Source organism: Psammomys obesus, unplaced genomic scaffold (assembly GCF_907164565.1).
Source record: "Psammomys obesus unplaced genomic scaffold, mPsaObe1.curated_primary_1811, whole genome shotgun sequence".
Taxonomy (NCBI): Eukaryota; Metazoa; Chordata; class Mammalia; order Rodentia; family Muridae; genus Psammomys; species Psammomys obesus.
Window position 1 is genome coordinate 1,285,022 of NW_026594377.1, and position 18,543 is coordinate 1,303,564.

Genomic DNA, 18,543 nt, shown 5'->3' on the forward strand with positions numbered 1-18,543 from the left:
GCATGATCCTCCTCCTTTGTATTCAATTTGCATTTCATTTGCATGGTCTTCTTAGATTGCTCTTCCTTCAGCCAGCTTTCCTGAGGCGGTCTATCTCTATCTCGGCCGCTCAGTCCTCCTTCCAGGGGCCAACACAGCTGTGACCTCAGCAATCTCAGCAGGTCACAGGACTGTGGGAGCCTCAAATGGAGCCTATCGACAGCTCCAAGATGGTGCTGGCCCTTCCAGGCTTCTGGGCAGGCAACACCGTCCCAAACCTGCGCCTGAGCCTCTCCTCACCCAGAGAGGCTTCCAGAGTCTGAAGCTTTTCCATGCAGCCAGAGGGTGGCTGTGAAGGTGCCAGCCCAAGGCCGTGCCTCCCAGGGGTGTGAAAGGTGTCAGGGCCACTGCCTTCAGCTGCCCTGCACCTCAGCTGGGGTTTCTTAAAAGGTACCTTCCTCGATTGTAGAGTAATTGGCTGTGACAAAGGGCGAGGCTCTGGGAACTGGAAGGATTGCTCAGTGGTTAAGAACACTGACTGAGATGGGCGTGTGGCACACACTTTTTAACCCAGCACTCAGGAGGCAAAGGGGCAGGTGGATCTCTGTGAGTTCAAGACTAGCCTGGTCTACAGAGTGAGTTCCAGGATAGCCAAGGATAAAAAGAGAAAAACCCTGTCTCAAAAAACCAAAAAAGAAATAAAATAAAAAGCCTCAGAAATGACAGTGACAAGCAGCTCCAGAAGGAGTGTGTGACCCGCTGACAACCTCCAGCAGGTGCCTGGGTGAGTGGCTGTCAGGGCTGGGCTGTGGGTTCAGAGAGAACGCCGATGAAGACTCCTTTGGCGGACGAGTGTGCAGTCACACAGGGGACCGCTGAAAGCCACTTTGCAGCCCCTCAAGGATCGGTGAGGTGCAGCGTGCACACTCCCATGGGCAGGTGGTGTCGAAGCGCAGCTGGCAGGGTTCAAGGACATGGCGGTCCCCACTTGCCATGGGGTCCAGGGCGTAGGCAAAAGGGGCACTTGGTTACTGTGTGATGCGGCTGACAGGGTGGGGTCTGGGCCATGGGGGAGCTGGCTGGCAGATGGCTTTAGGCAGACTGGCCAAATGAAGGCTGTGAATCGAAGGCCCTATTGGTTGCTGCTCAGGGAAAAACAGAAGACAAGGTTTCAGGTGACAGAGGCTGTGACAAGATGCTTAAATTCTCCCAAAATCTCAAAACTCCCAAACTAAACATCAGAACAGTTAAAACAGAGCCTCAAACAAACGCAAGCCCATTCTGAGTCAGCAGGAGGCCTTGGAGTTGGTGATGGTGTCCAGGGTTACCTGTTACCTAGAAAGCCTGGACTGGAAACACCGGAATGCAAACAGGTCAAAAACTTTAATGGGGCGCTAGAAACAAGCCCTAGACGAGCAATCCACTGTCAGTCATTCAGTAACACCAAGGCGGGGAGCTGAGTGGCCAGGAAAAAAGGCAGGGCCACAGCCAGGCTCCTGAGGTAACCAGCAGGACACAGGGCCAGTCATCCGTGGCATTCTGCCAAGCTCCCAAACTTAGTTAGACACATCTGAGTTGACACTGCCAGAGTCTCCAGCAGGTGATGAGGCTCGCTGTGGAATGGTGGCCTTCTGCCAGCTACCATGGGCCTGGAAAGACAGACAGGAGTGTGAGTAAACACCTGGCTCCTATGTCCCCAAGGGGTACTTAGAACGTGCTAGTAGACGAGTCCCAGAAAAGCCACCTGAGCAGTGAGGTAAAGGGGTGGGCCTGAGCCTCTATCCCTCCATGAGATGCATTGGTCATTAGAACTGAGAGTCTGGGCCTCTGTGGCCTGTGAGAGAGCCGTGGCTCTTGGGCAATAAGAACCCTTCCTCACAGGGGCAGGGCCTCCTGTGTGCAGTGTGCATGGGCACAGCACAAAATAGGGCTGCTCTGCTCGTCTGCCTGAAGGGCAGTTAGATGGGTGTGCTGAGCTCAGGGGACATTGTCCTTGCACACAGTACCAGGCAGATCAGCTGTGGGAGAGGCTCTGTGAGCAGAGCTCTGTGAAGGGCCTCGACAGGGACAGTGGCCACGCTGGCGGAGTGACCTTCAAGAAGAGCCAGGAGAACAGGGGGATGAAAGTGTTGGCTTGGGCTTGGCATGATGGGACATTCCTCCCTCAGGAGGCAGAGGCAAGGGGCCTCTGTGAATTCAAGGCTAGTCTGGTCTACATAGTGAGTTCCAGCACAGCCAAGGCTACATACAAACAAACAAAACCAGAGGGTCTGTTTGGCTCACACTCGGCCTGAGAACTACAGGAAGCTCAGGTGAGGCCTGCAGGGCACGACAATGCCGGCACCGACAGGTGTGCCAGGTCTACTGCAGGGTAGACTGGTGCCTGCTCCAACCGCCCCCCCCAACACTCCTGCTGGCTCCGTCCCAGAGCACCCTGGCCCAGGTGTACCCAGACTGTTCCCAGCCTGCAGCTTGTGTTAGGCTAGACTCGGTAATGGCAGGCAGGTCCTGAGTGAGCCAGGCCCACCCAACCCCTTCCCTGTGGACACTGTCCTGAGCCCCAGGGCTGGTTCTAAGGAATCTTCTGGGAAGCTCACTGGGCTCACGGGGCCATGGCGGGTGCCACCAGGCTCCACTCTGCTTAGGCAGTGCCCTTACAGGTCCTTGAGAGGAGGCTGTGGTCAGACACTCAGGACAGACTGGGAGGTCACAGGGCCTACAAAGGAGACAGGTGATACCCTGGGAAAGTTCTGGAAGCAGCTTAACTGTCCAGACCCCAGTTACCAAAATGTAGCTCAGCCTAGGGTGAGACACGCCCCCCAGAATTCTCCCCCACCAGGTCTCTAGCCCTCATTGATAGGTGGGTCTGAGGCCAGAAGCTGAATGCTCCCACTTTTCCTTGGGGTCCCCTTTCCGAGAGACCCAGTATCTGGGTTCCTCTACTTCCCCAGTGCCCTGGAGGGGTCCCAGAGTGGCTGCAGCTGACTCACCAGGGGCTGTAGGCACACTTCCCCCGGTGGGGGCTGGAGGAAGGCCAGGGTCCGCAGGGCGAGAACCATGTCACCCCCACTTGTCAGTGGGAAGGGGCCACAGGAAGCTGTGAGAAGTGGCTGAAGTCAGGCTGGGGGTCACAGCATTTCTGGTGGCATCTACCTAGTTCCTCGCTGAGAGACTCTGGGGCAGGTGGCGGTGGCGCACACTTTTGACCCCAGCACTCAGGGGGCAGAGACAGGCAGAGCTCTGAGTTCCAGGCCAGCATAGTCTACAGAGTGAGTTCCAGGACAGCCAGAGCTATATAGAAGCCAGGGCTTTCTCAAAAACTAAAAGAGAGAGAGAGGGAGGAAGGAAGTGCAAAGGGATGGAGAGAGGGATGGAGGGAGAGAGAGAGACCCTGTATTTGACTACCTAAAGCACCTGGCCACCTGTTCTTTTCCCTGTGTGGGTGATGCTGGCCCGGGAGGCTGAGGTACTTTTGTCCCTCTGTTGGCACTGGCTGTCTAAAAGCATCAGAAAGCTTACAGTTGAGGGGCACGGCCTTGTCACCTGGGCTGGGTGTGGACTGGCAGCTGGCCTGAACCCCTGTGCCCCAGGCCTTGGTGGCTGTGGATGTTTTCCCCGTGTACATGGTGGCTTCTTCCTGAAACTTGCCCATGTTCTTTTTGTACCGGATTCTTTTGTTGCCGAACCAGTTAGAGACCTGTGGGCAGATAACGATGCTGTCCTGGTGTGGGTAACACTGGGGACAGACTGTACAGACACTGGGTTAGGGGCCTTTCCTCTCACTGCCCAGAAGGAATGGTCTTAAGCAGCTTAAGAGACAAAAGCTGGCTCGCTGGATAAAGGTGCTTGCGGCCAAGTCTGAGGACCTGAGTTCAAGTCCTAGGGACCACACGGTAGAAGGAGAGGAACAACGGCCAAAGCTGTCCTCTGAGCTCCACATTCCTGTAGTGACAGGCTCCATACAAACACAGTGAGAGGTGCTCACACAAATATAAAAAATAACACCCACCCCACTACAAAAAAAAAAAAAAAAGGCACTGAAGCAGGAGGCTTGCTGTGCATTCAAGGCCAGCCTGGGCTACAGTGAGCTCTAGGCCAGCCTGGGCTACAGTGAGACTGGCTCCAAACCAAAACCTAACCAACTGGACAAAACAGGAAAAAGGCCCCTAATAACTGCTGTTTCTTTCTTTTTTTAATTTTTAATTTTATTCTTGTCTTCACAATTTATTCATTATATATCCTGATTGAAGCCCCCTCCCTCGACTCCCCCCCAGTCCCACCCTCCTTCCCTCTTCCCCCTATCCACTTCCTCTAGTCCACTGAAAGGGGGAGTTCTCCACTATTGCCATCTGCCTGTAGCTTATCAAGTCTCATCAGGGCTGCCTGGATCCTCTTCCTCTGTGGCCTGGCAAGGCCGCATCACCAGGGGCGAGTGATCAAAGAGCAGTCAACTGAGTTCATGATAGAGGCAGCCCTTGTTTTCCTCACTCAGAGATCTACTGAGCTTCCAGTTGGCTACATCTGAGCAAGGGGTCTAGGTCCTCTCCATGCATGGTCCTCTGTTGGTGCATCAATCTCTGCAGGACCCCCTAGGCTCAGATCTTCTAGTTTTGTTAGTCTCCTTTTGGAGCTCCTGTCCCCTCCATGTCCCTCTATTCCCACCCCTTTCTTCTTCCAGAAGACTCCATGAAACTAGAAGATATCATCCTGAGTGAGGTAATCCAGAAACAGAACGACAGGCATGGTATACACTCACCAATAAGCGGATATTAGCCATATAATATAGGACAGCCATCTGCAGACCTAAAGAAGCTAAACAACAAGGAAGACCCTAGCAAGGATGCTTAAATCTCACTCAGAACGGCAAACAGGATGGGAGCCTACAATAGAAGGTCCTCTGAAAGGAGCCACCCAGCAGGGGATCAAGCAGATACTGAGACTCAGGGCCAAACTTTGGGCAGAGCGCAGGAGTCTCATGGAATAACTGCAGTTTCTAGAACAGCAATGCTGCAGAGGACCTGGCACCAACCAGGGCCTGGGTGGGAGGTGCGGCGTGAGTCTGCCTGCTCCTCACACTGTCTCTGGTGCCCAAGCGGCCATGCTCCCACTTCATGCAGATGTGCAGGCCCTTCCCTTAGCTCTGGCCATGTTCTGAGGCCACCATAGCAGCTCTTTCAAGAGCAGGCCGCTGTGCCTGGGTCTCCTGCATGACCCTGGGCTCTGTCACAGGCACATAACTTGAACAGCCTGGGCAAGGGGCTGACGAAAGTGTCTAAGGGCAGGACGCTCAGCCTTTGCAACTGCGAAGGAAGGAGGACTACGGCACGTCAGAAGGCTGAGGTGCCAGTGTCCATCATTATTGTGCGGAGAGGCAGAGGAGCTATGCCTGTGTGACCTGGGACCTCACCAGACCCTGCTCTGCAGTTACTTGCTGCACTGCTTGCTCCAATGCTCGGGCCCCACCTTCCTGCCGGTATGCTGCTGGGACAGACTGAACTCTGAAATGCTCAAGAATGTTCTTAGCACTCTGGCCTTTGCTCGCTCTTCCTTTGCCTCAAGCTCCAAGAAAGACAAAGGTGATCAGTGCCAGAGTCAGGAGTCTCCCTCCCCCCATTGTCCCTCCCTCCCCCCATTGCCCCTCCCTCCCCACTCAAGTGCAGGGAGCTCGTGCCACATGCCACATGCGGCTCCTGCAGCACCCACACAGGCCAGGGAGTCTCTGCCCTGTCAGTCTCCTAGAGCTCACAGCAGCATCTGGAGATCACATCTTGCTACAGCACTCTCCCATCCCTCTTCTAGGACAGGGACCAGAGTCCCACCAACATTCTAATTCCCAGTGCAAAGCTGGGGTCTGAGCCCAGCCAGGCTGAGACACACGACCAGCACCACACACTAAGTAACTTCTCCAAGAGTCTCCCTCCCCCCATTGCCCCTCCCTCCCACCCATTCAGTAACTTTCCAATGAACCCTTCCCATACACTAAATAACTTCCCCTCGAGTCTGTCCTTGTAAGACTTGACTTCTTCCGGGAGCAGGAAGGCTCACCTGGGACACGGTGATGCCACCCTTCCTGGCAAGCTCTTCTTTGGTCTCTTCACTAGGGTAAGGGTTGCTCAGATGGGAATAGAAATATTCATTCAGCACTTCGGTAGCCTGCTTGCTAAAATTCCGCCTCTTCCGCCTGCAGACAGAGAGCATCAGCGTGCAGCGTTCTCACGCTGGAACTCTAGCCAAACTCTCCCGTCCCGACTCCCGGCACTCTGCGTGTGACTGCGTGCAAGTGCATGTGAAGGCCAGAAACCGCTGTCCTGTCTTTCACTCTCCACCTTGTTTCTTTGAGGCAGGGTCTCTCACTGAGCCTGGAGCTCGGTGATTAGGCCAGACTGCTGGTCGGCAGACCTGAGGGACCTAGCTCCACGTTCCACCTTTCTAGTACCTGGGTTGCAGAGGCTTTAAAGAAACTATTTGTGTGCACACACAGGTGCTTGCATGTTATGGGGTACATGTAGAGGTCCAGGGACAACCTTCTGGCAGTTGGTTCTCTCCATCTATCATGGCTTCAGGCCAACCAAGATTTTTTTCAGAGGTCCTGATAAAAGGACAAAGGGAACACTAGCTCTGTGTCCTTGTCCAGGAGTGGATTTGGCAAGCCAGCCTGAGGCTGGAGTCAGCGCCTCAGAGGAGTCAAGGCTGCAGCTTCTGGGCACACAGCTCTTCTCCCTAGGCTTGGTATCAAGCCTTGCGCAGCTGCGTCTGATTTAGCTCCCTGAACCCTGGCTATCCCCTGCAAACAGTGTACAGGGTGGTGCCCTCAGGCCAGGCCTCCTGGTCCTAGCTACTGCTTCCCTCTCCTCCTACCTGACACTCCACCATTCAGGACCCTTATTCCTGCAGGTTTGGGTCATGCTGAGAGTCACATTTGGGTGTTGAGACTTTTGCAGGGGTACCTGAGCCATCTTACTGGCCCGCACCTGGCTGCTGGGCATGCAAACAGGTCCTTCTGTGTGTATGCAAGCATGTGAGTAACTGATCCTGATATTCTGCAGTTTTGAAAATAGCAGTTAGGGGCTTGAGAAGCCCCAGTGGGTAACAAAAAAGTATGAGGACCCCAGGCTGAATTCTCTGAAGCCATGTAAGAGCCGCATACACCAGTGCTTGTCTGCAGACACAGTGCCCCGTGGCAGGGTGTGGGACAGGAGAGCCCCCGGCCCCTGGTGGCCACTGGCCTGCAGACACAGTGGAGAACATCAGAGATCCTGCCTCCGGCAAGGTGGAAGTTGAGGACCAACAGCCGAGGCTGTCCTCTGACGTCCACATGCTGTGCCATGGCACACACTCACCTGCCGTTCACACACACAAATTACAAGGAAACAGCCCTCAGTGCTTCCGCGCTTCTCCCCAAGAAGCTGCATGAGGCCCAGCTAGACCCTCTGGATGCACTGAAGTCCAAGGCAGGGCTGGGCTCAGTGGTGGGGAGGGCATGTGCTCAGCGCTTGCAAAGCCCCGGGTTCAATCGTCAGCAGCACAACAGACACATGAGAACTAGCCCTGATCCTGCTTCTGTTCCGAGGGGCCAGCCCTTGGGAAACCCGGTGGCACGCAGCCCTGACCTGGCATCCAGGAACCGTGAACGCAGGGTCATCACAGCCTCACAGGTGCTCTGCTTCAGCTGCCTCTGGATGGCACTGAACTTGCTGTGGATGACGCCCACCATGTGCTCCATCTCCCTGGAGGACACAGGCCTCACCCTACTCTGCTCCCGGAGAAGGTTGGTGACATGTGTGGTGAACTCTCGACAGGCCTGGGCAGGAAGAGACAGGCCGGCCTGTGACTAAGCAGCCAGGTGGTGCGAGGCAGCAGGCTCCACATCTGACCACATCTGCCACCCCCCACAGCTCACACGCAGGTCAGCTCTGACAAGTGAGGGGAGAGCACTTTCAGTGACGGTAGCCGCCTCTGCAGTGATTGAGTGGCGGGCTGTCCCTGCTCTGCCACAGAGGAGGGGCTCGCGTCCACATCTGGCTGTGGCCAGTGCCCATTCACATGAGAAACTCTTGCGTGCAGAAAGATCACCTGTTCATACTTCTCTAGCTCAGAGTGGTAAATCTGTCGGATCTGGGACAGCGTGGCCCTGTAGTCTGAGTGCTCAATGCTATTGTCATTTGGACAGCCACCTGGTGTTGCTGTGCTGCCTGCTGCTGCTCCTCGTCCTCTCTTCTCTGGCTTGGACACACCCTCAGCCAGCAGCATGGTGTCCAGCCTCAGCAGCTGAGCGTCGGGAGGGTCCTCTTCCTGATACTGGATGCTGACGGCTAGAAGGAAGAGAAAGGCAGACCGGGATGTTTTCTCTGCAGAGAAAAACAGCCAGGACCAAGCGGCCCTGGCACTGTGGCTAGGCATCATTTTTCAACATTTAAATTGTGTCTGTGTGTGGTATGTGCATGCGTGAGTACAAGTGCCCTCGGAGTCCTGGGCACTTGTGTCCAGGACTAAAGCTGGACACTTTAGTGTCAGAGCCCTAAAGCTAGGGTCACAGGCAGCTGGAAGTGCCCAGTGTAGACGCTGAAAACTGTCTTCTGCAAGAGTGGGAAATGTTCTTAACTGGAAAGCCATCTCTCCAGACCCTTTACTAGCACACTGATCAGAGATGCCTAGCAACCTAAGGTGACACTGATCCAGGTGCCATCTTCAGGAGCACAGTCCTGGCTGTGGAGAGGACGTCAGGACAGTGCAGCCCACATGGGCGAAACTTGACAACCAGAGGAGAATACAGCCAGGCTGGGTGGGTTTCAGGGATGGTGCCTGCTATTAGGAAAGCCTTGACTGAGCAGGGCATGCTGGGAGGATGCTATGCTGACGCTGGCGTCGGCTGCAGAGAGGGCTCAGTGGGAAGGAGCTTGCTGCCGAGGCTTATGACTTGAAATCAATCCCTGCGCCCCACAAGTCCTGCAACTTGTCCTCTGATCAGTATGGTGCCTCTTCCTGCCCTCCTACAAAATCAATAAATGTGGAAAAACATTAAAGACCAACGGCCCATCACTGGACTGAACACACTATTGCACGGATGCTGTATGCCCGTGTGTCCATGTCCCTGTATGTATGTGTGCATATGACTGTCTGTGCATGCATCTGTGCCCAGGTCTCAGGGAATGTGTGTATATGTATGTGAGGGTGTGTGGTGTGCGTGTGGAGGGTGGCACTCCTTTAAAGCAGAAAAGGAAATGCTTGATCCAGGTGCTAGCGAGCTGGCTCATGTCTGTAATTCCTACACTGTACATACATGGTACAGACATACATCCAGGCAAATACTAATACCCATAAAATAAAAAATAAAACCTAAAAACAACCCACAATAAATAAATATCATCTTTTAAAAAAAAGCAACAAGGAGAACAACAGAATCAAAAGCTCTGGGCACAGAGGTCTTTTCTGAGACTGATACTCCAACCAAGGAGATAACTAGAACCCTGCCCAGATATAGCCCATGGCAGCTCAGTATCTAAGTGGGTTTCCCTAGTAATGGAAAGAGGGACTGTCTCTGACATGAACTGATTGGCCTGCTCTTTGATCACCTCCCTCTGAGGGAGGAGCAGCCTTACCAGGCCACAGAGGAAGACAATGCAGCCATTCCTGATGTGATCTGATAAACTAAGATCAGAAGGAAGGAGAGGAGGACCTCCCCCATCAGTGGACTAGGGGAGGGGCATGAGAGGAGATGAGGGAGGGGGCTACAGCTAGGATACAAATGAATAAACTGTAATAATTAAAAATTAAAAAAATGCTTTGAAAAAAAAAAAGACTGGATGTTGTGGTGCATGTCATTATTCCCACCCAGCTTGAGAGACAGAGCACGACAATCTCTGTGACTTCAGGGCCAGCCTGGTCTATACAGTGAGTTCCAGGCCAGCCTAGCTTACAATGAGACTGCCTCAAAATAAAAAAACAAACATGTGAAGCCCAATCAAGAAAGACATTCCATACCAACCTCTGGCCTGCTCATACACGCATGCACGCATGTGCACACATGCGAAATATACACTACATGTAGACACACACCTGTAGACAACCACACGTCACAGACACACACGCCACACACCCAGCACACACACTCGCGCGCGCGCGCACACACACACACACACACACACACGTACATACCCTGCACTAATAAATGCTGTTGGGTTTTTTTTTGTTTTTTGTTTTTTGTTTTTTTTTTTTTTACAAATAAATGTTTAAGAAAAGCAAAAACAAAGTTTCAAAAAAGCTGGGTTGATGGTATAAGAGCATGAAGGCTGACCGAGGGGACCTCAAACAGAAGCAAAAAGAGGCTCCAGAGAACGTGTGGTAGGATGGTGCCCACCGTAGCTGGGTGCAGCCCCAATGTGAACAAGGCCTTCCACAGGAGATGGGAGCCACAGCAGCAAGAGGAGGGGCTGTGGTGCCCATGTCTGGTACTCATTCTCTCCCCTCCCCATCACGTGCTCCCTCCCCATTTGTAGCCCTCCCCCTCCTTTGTGTCTTATCATGGGAACCACCCTCCAAACACACACCATAGATAGATAGATAGACAGACAGACAGACAGACAGATAGACAGATTGATAGATATAGATAAAAACACTTTTTAAAAGTTAGCATATGGGGCTGGAGAGATGGCTCAGAGATTAAGAGAACTGACTGCTCTTCCAAAGGTCCCGAGTTCAACTCCCAGCAACCACATGGTGGCTCACAACCATCTGTAATGAGATCTGGTGTCCTCTTGTGTCATGCAGGTGTACATGTAGGCAGAACTCTGCATATATAATAAATAATTAAAAAAAATATCTCCAGTCCTCTGAAAATAAAACTTAAAAAAAAAAAAGTTAGCATGTGGGCTGGAGAGTTGATTTAGAGGGTTAAGAACACTGGCTGTTCTTCCAAAGGTCCTGAGCTCAATACCCAGCAACCACATGGTGGCTCATGACCATCTATAATGAGATCTGGAGCCCTCTTCTGGCCTGCAGGCACACATGCAGGCAGGCAGAATAATAAATAAATAAATAGATAGATAGACAAACAAACAAACAAACAAACAAATAAATAAATAAAGCTTAAAATATAATTATAAATAAATAAAGCTTAAAAAACAAGTTTGTTTCCTAAGCCTGCTGTATCTTTGTTTAAAAGAAAAAGTTAGGGGGCTGGAGAGATGGCTCAGCGGTTAAGAACACTGACTCCTCTTCCAGAGGACCCAGGTTCAATTTCCAGCAGCCACATGGCAGCTCACAACTGTCTGTATGTAGCTACTCACACAGACATACATGTCAATGTCAAAACACCAATGTACATAAAATAAAAATAAATTATTAAAAAAAGTTAGCATGGAGTTGGTTAAGCAAAATATAGTAAAGTTACATTTCATAAAATAATGCTATAAAGTCACCAGCAACTTGCAGAGCTGCTCTGTCTGAGCCAGGGTCCCACTCTGCACCCAGGCTGCACGCCTGCTGCCACCCCTCATCAGCCGCCTGGGCCACCACGCCCAGCTTCAAACACTGTGAAGTGACATGAAGTGCATGAGCTTCATCTAGCTGCCCCTGGGCTCACAGGGTACGAGAGAAGCAGCTCCCACAAATGTCCAGGCCGGGCAGTGGTCACACCTGTAATCCCAGCACTTGGTGGCAGAGGCAGGCAGATCTCTGTGAGTTCCGGACCAGCCTGGTCTACAGAGCAAGTTCTAAGACAGCCAGGTCTACAAAGAGAAACCTTGTCTTAAAAAAGAAAGAAAAATAAAAAGAAAACCTCTAAAAAAATTTTTTAAAGAACATTCCAGACTGGTGAGATGGTTCAGCAAGTAAATAAATGTGCTGGCTGCTGAGCCTGCTGACCTGAGTTCAATTCCCAAAATCTACTCCGTGCGGGGAGAAAATTGGCTCCTAGAATATTGTCCTCTCACCCCCACACATCTGTGTTCCTCAGTATAGCTTATCCTGTGTGTGTCTCATTGTGATATTTCCTAACCTTGGCTCCCTGGCCGATGGGCTGTGGGCACCAGAGGTCATACTATGAAGTTTCTCTGAGCCGAGCCTTGGCTCTTTCTGGTGCAGTAGCTGCAACTCCCTTGCTCTCCTGCAGTCCTCACACCGAGGTCCTGTAGGTGGGGCCCAAGGTGTTCCTAGCTTGCACTTCCCTCTTGCCTTGGATGCAGGGGTGGGGTCAGGGCATCAGCTCACAGCAGGTTTCAACAACTTGCTTTGCTTGAGGTGAGACTTGTCACTCCACCCCAGTACTAACTGAAAGTGTGCCCCAGTTCACCTATCTGAGCTTGCGGGTGGAAGGCAAGATGTGCGGCTCATGCTCTGAGCCTGCCAGCCCCCAGGATACCAGCATGGGAGGCAGCAGTCCAGGGAGCAGAGCAGGGCAAAGACAAGAGTCACACAGCTCACCAAGCAAAAAGTGCATCAGACTCCACAGCTTGCTGAGAGTAGTCATGAAAACATCTTTTTGTTTCTGGGTCTGGGGATGTGTGGAGGGGCTGAGCCTGGGTCTCATTTAGCTCAGGCTCGATACCTAGACTAGGCTGTGATTCCCAGTCTGCCTACCCTGGTGTTCTGGGATCAATCACACGCCATACTTGGCTGTTTCTGTTTGGTTTGGGTTTCGTTTTTTTTGTTTGTTTGTTTGATCTTGTTTTTCATTAGTCTTGTTTTTTATCTGACAGGGCCTTGGTATAAAGCCCAGGTCACTCTTCAACTCTCTCTCTCTCTTTTCTTCCCTCCCTCTCTCTCTCTGAGACAGAGACAATCTCTCTGTCAGCTTTGGTTGTCTTGGAATTCAGTGTGTAGACTACTCTGGCCTCAAACTCACAGTGATCCTCCTGCCCCTGCCTCTCAAGTGCTGGGATTAAAGGCATGTGCCACCAAAAATGGCCAGTCTTGAACAGTTCATCCTCCTGCTCCAATCTCCCAAGTGCAGGGATCACAGGCATATATAGTCTCATATAGTCTAGGCTGGTCTTGAACTTGCTATGTAGATGATGCTAAACTTTTTTCACAGTGTTTCTCTGTGTGACACTAGTTGTACTGGAACTCACTCTACAGACCAGGCTTAAACTCTTGATCCTTCTGCCTCCACTTCCTGAGGATGACAGGAAAGCTCTACAAACAAGCTGAGCAGTGTCTTAACTACACCAATAAGCAGAGCCGGGATGTAGCTCAGGGGTGGAGAGGTCTCAATGCCAAACACTCCCTGCAAGCTCAGGAGTTTGAAAATTCTTTTCTTTCAGGCTGGAGAAATGGCTCAGAGGTTAAGAGCACTGGCTGTTCTTCCAAAGGTCCTGAGTTCAATTCCTAGCAATCACATGGTGGCTCATAAACATCTATAATGAAATCTGGTGCCTTCTTCTTGTCTGCAGGCACACATGCAGACAGAATACTGTATAAATAATTAAAAAAAAAAAAAAAAGGGAAAAAAAGAAACAGCCTTTAGGCCTGGAGAGTTGGCTCAGCAGTTAAAAGCACTGGCTGCTCTTCCAGAGGTCCTGAGTTCAATTCTCAGCACAACATGACAGCTCACAACTATCTGTAATGGAATCTGATTTCCTCTTCTGGTGTGCATGAAAACAGAGCACTCATATACATAAAATAAATAAATCTTTTAAAAAACAGAAAGAAAGTTCTTGTCTTTATTTATTTTAATTTTTTAAAATAGAGTTTCTCTGGGTAGCCTTGACTGTCCTGGACTCCCTTTGTGGACCAGGCTGACCTCAAACTCACTGAAATCTGCCTGCCTCTGTTTCCCCAAGTGCTGGCATCAGTTCAGGCCTTTTCGTTTTTCTTACTTCTCTTTAGCCTGTGTGAGTTTGTGTGTGTGTGGTGTGTGTGTACTGTGCGTGTATGTGTTCCCACAGCTGGTTCTCTCTGCCCACCATCTGTGCCCGGGTATCAAACCCACTGGTCCAGGCTCTTGTGTCTGAGCACAAGAGCTGCAGTGCTGTTTTGGGAGGTGCTAGAATGATCACGTGTGACCAGCCTGGAACTGCTCCTGCCACCAACCTCCCCCATGACAGACTTGTCCCCTTAAACGAGGGGCCACAACAAGCCTTTCTCATGTGGCTTTATCATGACAGCAAGGAAGTAACTAATCTAGCACAGCATGTGTGAGGCGCTGGGTCCCTCTGGGTACTACCCAAAATTAAAAGACAAAAATAGGAAGAGCAGGGGCCTGGACACACATCTGTACACCCCTGGGATCGGCAGCACTGCCCACAACGGCTGAGGACACGTCCATGTGTCTGTCGGACGAACACACACAAAATGTGGTCTGCACACACGGTGGAGCACATGCCTAACATGCGCTCCAGGTGTGCAGAAGCACACGTGGCACCTGAGCTCTGGGGAGGCAGAGGCAGGAGGAGCAGGAGCTCAAGGACAGAACAAAGCAGCGGCACACAGCAGAAGGCCATCGGGCCTCTCAGGCGTGTGGGGTTACGGCACACACTGCAGCTATGCTGGCAGCTTTCCCCTCCATGAAGCAGACAGATGCAAAAGCCCCAGCAGTGACTATGCAGCCCCTCACAGGAAGTGCCTGGAGCCATCGCACTGACGAGGCAGACATCCTCAGTCAGGCCTCTAATCCCAGCACTCGGGAGACTGAGGCAGAGGATCAAAAGCTTGAGGTCCATGGGGTTTTGTTTTTGTTTGACACAGGGTTTCACAGAGGAACTCACAGAGATCCACCTGCCTCTGCCTCTGCCTCCAGAGTGCTGGGACTAAAGGTGTGTGCCACCACACCTGGCTGGCTTAATTTTGAGACAAGGTCTTATAAGAAAGGCCAGGTTCACCTTCAACTTGCCTCTTCCTGCCTCAGCCTCCTGAACTGATGACTGTGCTACCAGGCTTGGCCTTTTCTTTACGTGGATATGTGTGTAGCGTGGATGTAAGTGTGTGTAGGTGCACCTTCATGTGTGTGCAGGCCCATGGTTGGCATCAAGGTTTTCCTTCATCATTATCCATTACACACACACACACACACACACACACACACACACACACACACGAGTGTATTGGCATTTTGCCTGCATGGATGTCTGTGCACATGATATCAGTCTGCTTGCAAGGTGAGAAGTCATATCCCTTGGAACTGGAGTTATAGATGAGCCACCACATGGCTGTGGGAATTGAACCTGGGTCCTCTGTAAGAGCAGGCAGTGCTCTTAACTGCTGAGCCATCTCTCCAGCCCCCTCCACCTTACATGAGTTAAGGCCTCTGACTTGAATCCAGAACTCCCTGATTAGACAGCCAACTTGATCCTGATCCTAGCTCACTAGGATTCCAGGTAGTGAGCAGGCCCACCTCACCCTTACACGAGTGAGGGAATTCTGAGGTCTGCTCCTCAGGCTTACATGGTGTCTGATCTAAACACTGAGCTAGCTCCTCAACCACACTCTTTTTCTTTTGCTCTTGTTTTTGTTTTGAGACAGGGTCTCATGCTGTCCAGGCTAGCCTGGGACTTAAGCTATAACTTCTGATCTCCTTCTCTTTTATCTCTTAGGAACTGGGATTCCTCCCTTTTTATTACTGTTAAACTTTTATTTATTTTACTATACTTCTTTATTGGTGGGATGGGGGCCTATGCCACAACACATGAATGCAGGTCAGAGGATAATTTGCTAGAGTCAATTCTCTTCTTCCACCATGAGTCCTGGGGTCACGGTGCTAAGTGCCTTTATCCACTGAACTATCCGGCCAACCCGCCCACTTGCTTCTTAAAGGCATTTGCAGAGGCAGAAGAATTCCACCCTGGATGCTCGAATTAGGATAAAATTCTAGTTTTGAATTTTGGAAGATGGCAGAACCATGTGCTGCCAGGAGCCGAGGGGCCAGCAAGTGCGACACACTTGCACAGTCTCAGAGCCGCCTACCGGCCTTCCCCTTGATCTCGCAGAGCACACTGAAGAGGGCGGACTTCATCCGATGGCAGTTCAGAGCATGCTTCCTGAAAGAGAGAGGTGTGGTGAGGAGTGAGCTCACCAGGGGAACAGGGGCCCTCCTTCCCAGCAGTCAGCCAGCCATGCGACACAGGTGTCCCGCCCTGTGAGGACCTGGCTAAACATGCCACATCACTTTGATTCCTGTAAAATTAAAACAGGAATGTGCAATCTGTGATAGTGAATTTTGCTTATCAGCTTGACCGGAATGTTGGAAGATGGTGGCATGAGCCTTGGCTCCCAGTACTCTGAAGGCAAAGACTGGTGGATCTCCCAGTGCACAGCCTGCCTCGTGGACATAGCTCCAGGCTAGCCAGGGCTACACAGGAAGGCCCTGTGTTTCAAGAAGGCCCTGTGAAGTTGGAGGCCAGCATCATTGCTTAACGGCTCCAGGCAAGCCAGGGCTGCATAGCAAGACCTTGTCTCAACAAATACAACTAGGAAGAATGCCATGGTACCAAACTGTCACCCAGCACTGCAGAGTGAGGAGGACCAAGAAGAGTTCAAGGCCAGTGTCAGCCATATAGTGAGGTTTGAGTTTGGGGCAAGCCTGGGATACAGGAGATCCTTTCCCAGACAAAGCAAAGACTCCACAGAAAATAGGAAGCAAAGATGTGTCAGCATGTAAAGGTCCTTGCTGTGCAAGCCTGACACCTTCAGTCCAATCCTTAGAAACCAACCCCTGTCCTTCGACCTCCATACATGTGATGTGTCATACCCATGCCTGTGTTTACACACGGAGAGAATAGGAAAATTGAACAAACAGACACAAGGGGCTGGTGAGAAGGCTCACTGGGTAGAAGTGCCTTCGGATGACATGGCTTCCGTCCCTAAACCCACAAAGCAGAAGAACTGACTATCAAAAGCTGTCTTCTAACCTCCACAGGAGCCATCCACAGCCACCTGCACAAAATATATGTCATTTAAAAATGCATCTTAAGAAGCTGAGCTTGGAGGATGGAGAGATGGCTCAGAGGTTAAGAGCACTGCTTGCTCTTCCAGAGGGCCTAAGTTCAATTCCCAGCAACCACATGGCAGCTCACAACCATTTATAATAAAATCTCTGGTGTTCAGGTATACATGCAGGCAGAACACTGTATACATAATAAATAAATAAATAAATCTTTAAAAAAAAAAAAAAAGAAGAAGAAGAAGCTGAGCTCGGCAGTGCAGGCCTGTAATCCCAGCACTCTGTGAGGCAGAGACAGGCAGATCTCTGTGAGTTCAAGGCTAGCCTGGTCTTCAAATAGAGTCTAGGACAGCCAAGGCTACACAGAAAAACCCTGTCTTAAAAAAAAAAAAAGGAAAAAAAGAAAGCATCTTAAAAGCCACAAAAGGAAAAAGCAAAAACAAAACAACAACAAAAAAAAGAGCGAGAACTACTGAGAGGTTAAAGAAAAGGGCCTGGATGTGCCTTTGATGACATTTCCAGAGGTGACCTGAACAGCCTCACAGCAGTACTGGGAGACTGAGGTGCTGGAGGAAGGAAGTCCTGGCAGGCTGACTCCTTCCTTTAGGCCTCTCACGCTGCACCCTCTTCCCAGGACGCTCTTCCCTCTCTGTCCTCTGTTACAGCAGTTGAGCCAAGCGGCACTCCCTTCAGTTGCTTACATCAGACCTTTTCTAGATGCAATGAGAAAGTAACCAGGACACCTTTGGCCTCGCCAGACACCCTGGCCTCCATGCTTCACACCAACAGGGAGGACAGGGGTGTGGCTCAGCAGGACAGTGGCTGGCCAGCATGCTCCAGGCCTTCGTCCCGTCCCCAGCAAACACACTAACCAAACAACTCCAACCAGGGGTGGAAAACAATTTAATAACCTGGTTTACTCAAAGGTTGCGCAGGCCCCCCTCCAGCATTATTCTTCCTTTCTTATGTGTGCTTTGCCTGCATGTATGCCTGTGTACCGTGTGTGTGCCTAGTGGCCATGGACACCAGAAGGCGTTGGGTCCCCTGGAACTGAATTACAGACGGTTGTGAGCCACCATGTGGGTACTGGGAATCGAACCTGAGTCCTCTGGAAGCCCCTACCAGTGGAGCTGTCTTTCTAGCTCTGCATCAGTATTTTTTTGTTTGTTTTTTCGAGACAGGGTTTCTCTGTGTAGCCTTGGCTGTCCTGGACTAACTTTGTAGACCAGGCTGGCCTTGAACTCAGAGATCCAGCTGCCTCTGCATCCCTGAGTGTTGGGATTACAACATACAAAGGCATCATTACCTTTTTTTTTTTTAAGATTTATTTATTTGTTATGTATACAGTATTCTGCCTGCATGTGTGCCTGCAGGACAGAAGAGGGCACCAGATCTCATTACAGATGGTTATGAGCCACCATGTGTGTGCTAGGAGTTGAACTCAGGACCTTTGGAAGAGCAGACAGTGCTCTTAACCTCTGAGCCATCTCTCCAGCTCCGCATCATTACCTTTTAAATAACAGTATAGTAAACTAAACAGTATACTAACTATTTACAGGGCCAGTGAGATGGCTCAGTGGGTAAGGGCTCTTGACCTCAAGCCTAATAATCATAACCTAAGTCCAATCCCCAGGACCCACATGGTGGAAAGAAAAAACTGACTCCTGAAAGTTGTCCTCTGAACACACACA

General features: G+C 51.1%; 1 protein-coding gene across 3 annotated transcripts in view; it reads right to left on the reverse strand.

Moving 5' to 3' along the window:
* Positions 1-1,191: 1,191 nt before the first annotated feature.
* The window catches only part of Pbx4 (PBX homeobox 4), a 40,887-nt gene continuing 23,535 nt past the window's right edge, over positions 1,192-18,543 (reverse strand). Inside the window, exons 2-8 of one of the 3 annotated variants that reach the window (XM_055618905.1) lie at positions 15,877-15,950; positions 8,053-8,291; positions 7,590-7,780; positions 6,025-6,160; positions 3,523-3,676; positions 2,970-3,076; positions 1,192-1,628 (exon numbers count right to left, since the gene is read on the reverse strand). In XM_055618905.1, the coding sequence (XP_055474880.1) occupies positions 1,536-1,628; positions 2,970-3,076; positions 3,523-3,676; positions 6,025-6,160; positions 7,590-7,780; positions 8,053-8,291; positions 15,877-15,950 (994 nt within the window). In that variant the 3' untranslated portion in view covers positions 1,192-1,535. Of the gene's footprint in view, positions 1,629-2,969; positions 3,677-6,024; positions 6,161-7,589; positions 7,781-8,052; positions 8,292-15,876; positions 15,951-18,543 lie in introns of those variants that run through there. The other 2 variants (XM_055618903.1, XM_055618906.1) reach the window with 2 other exon arrangements.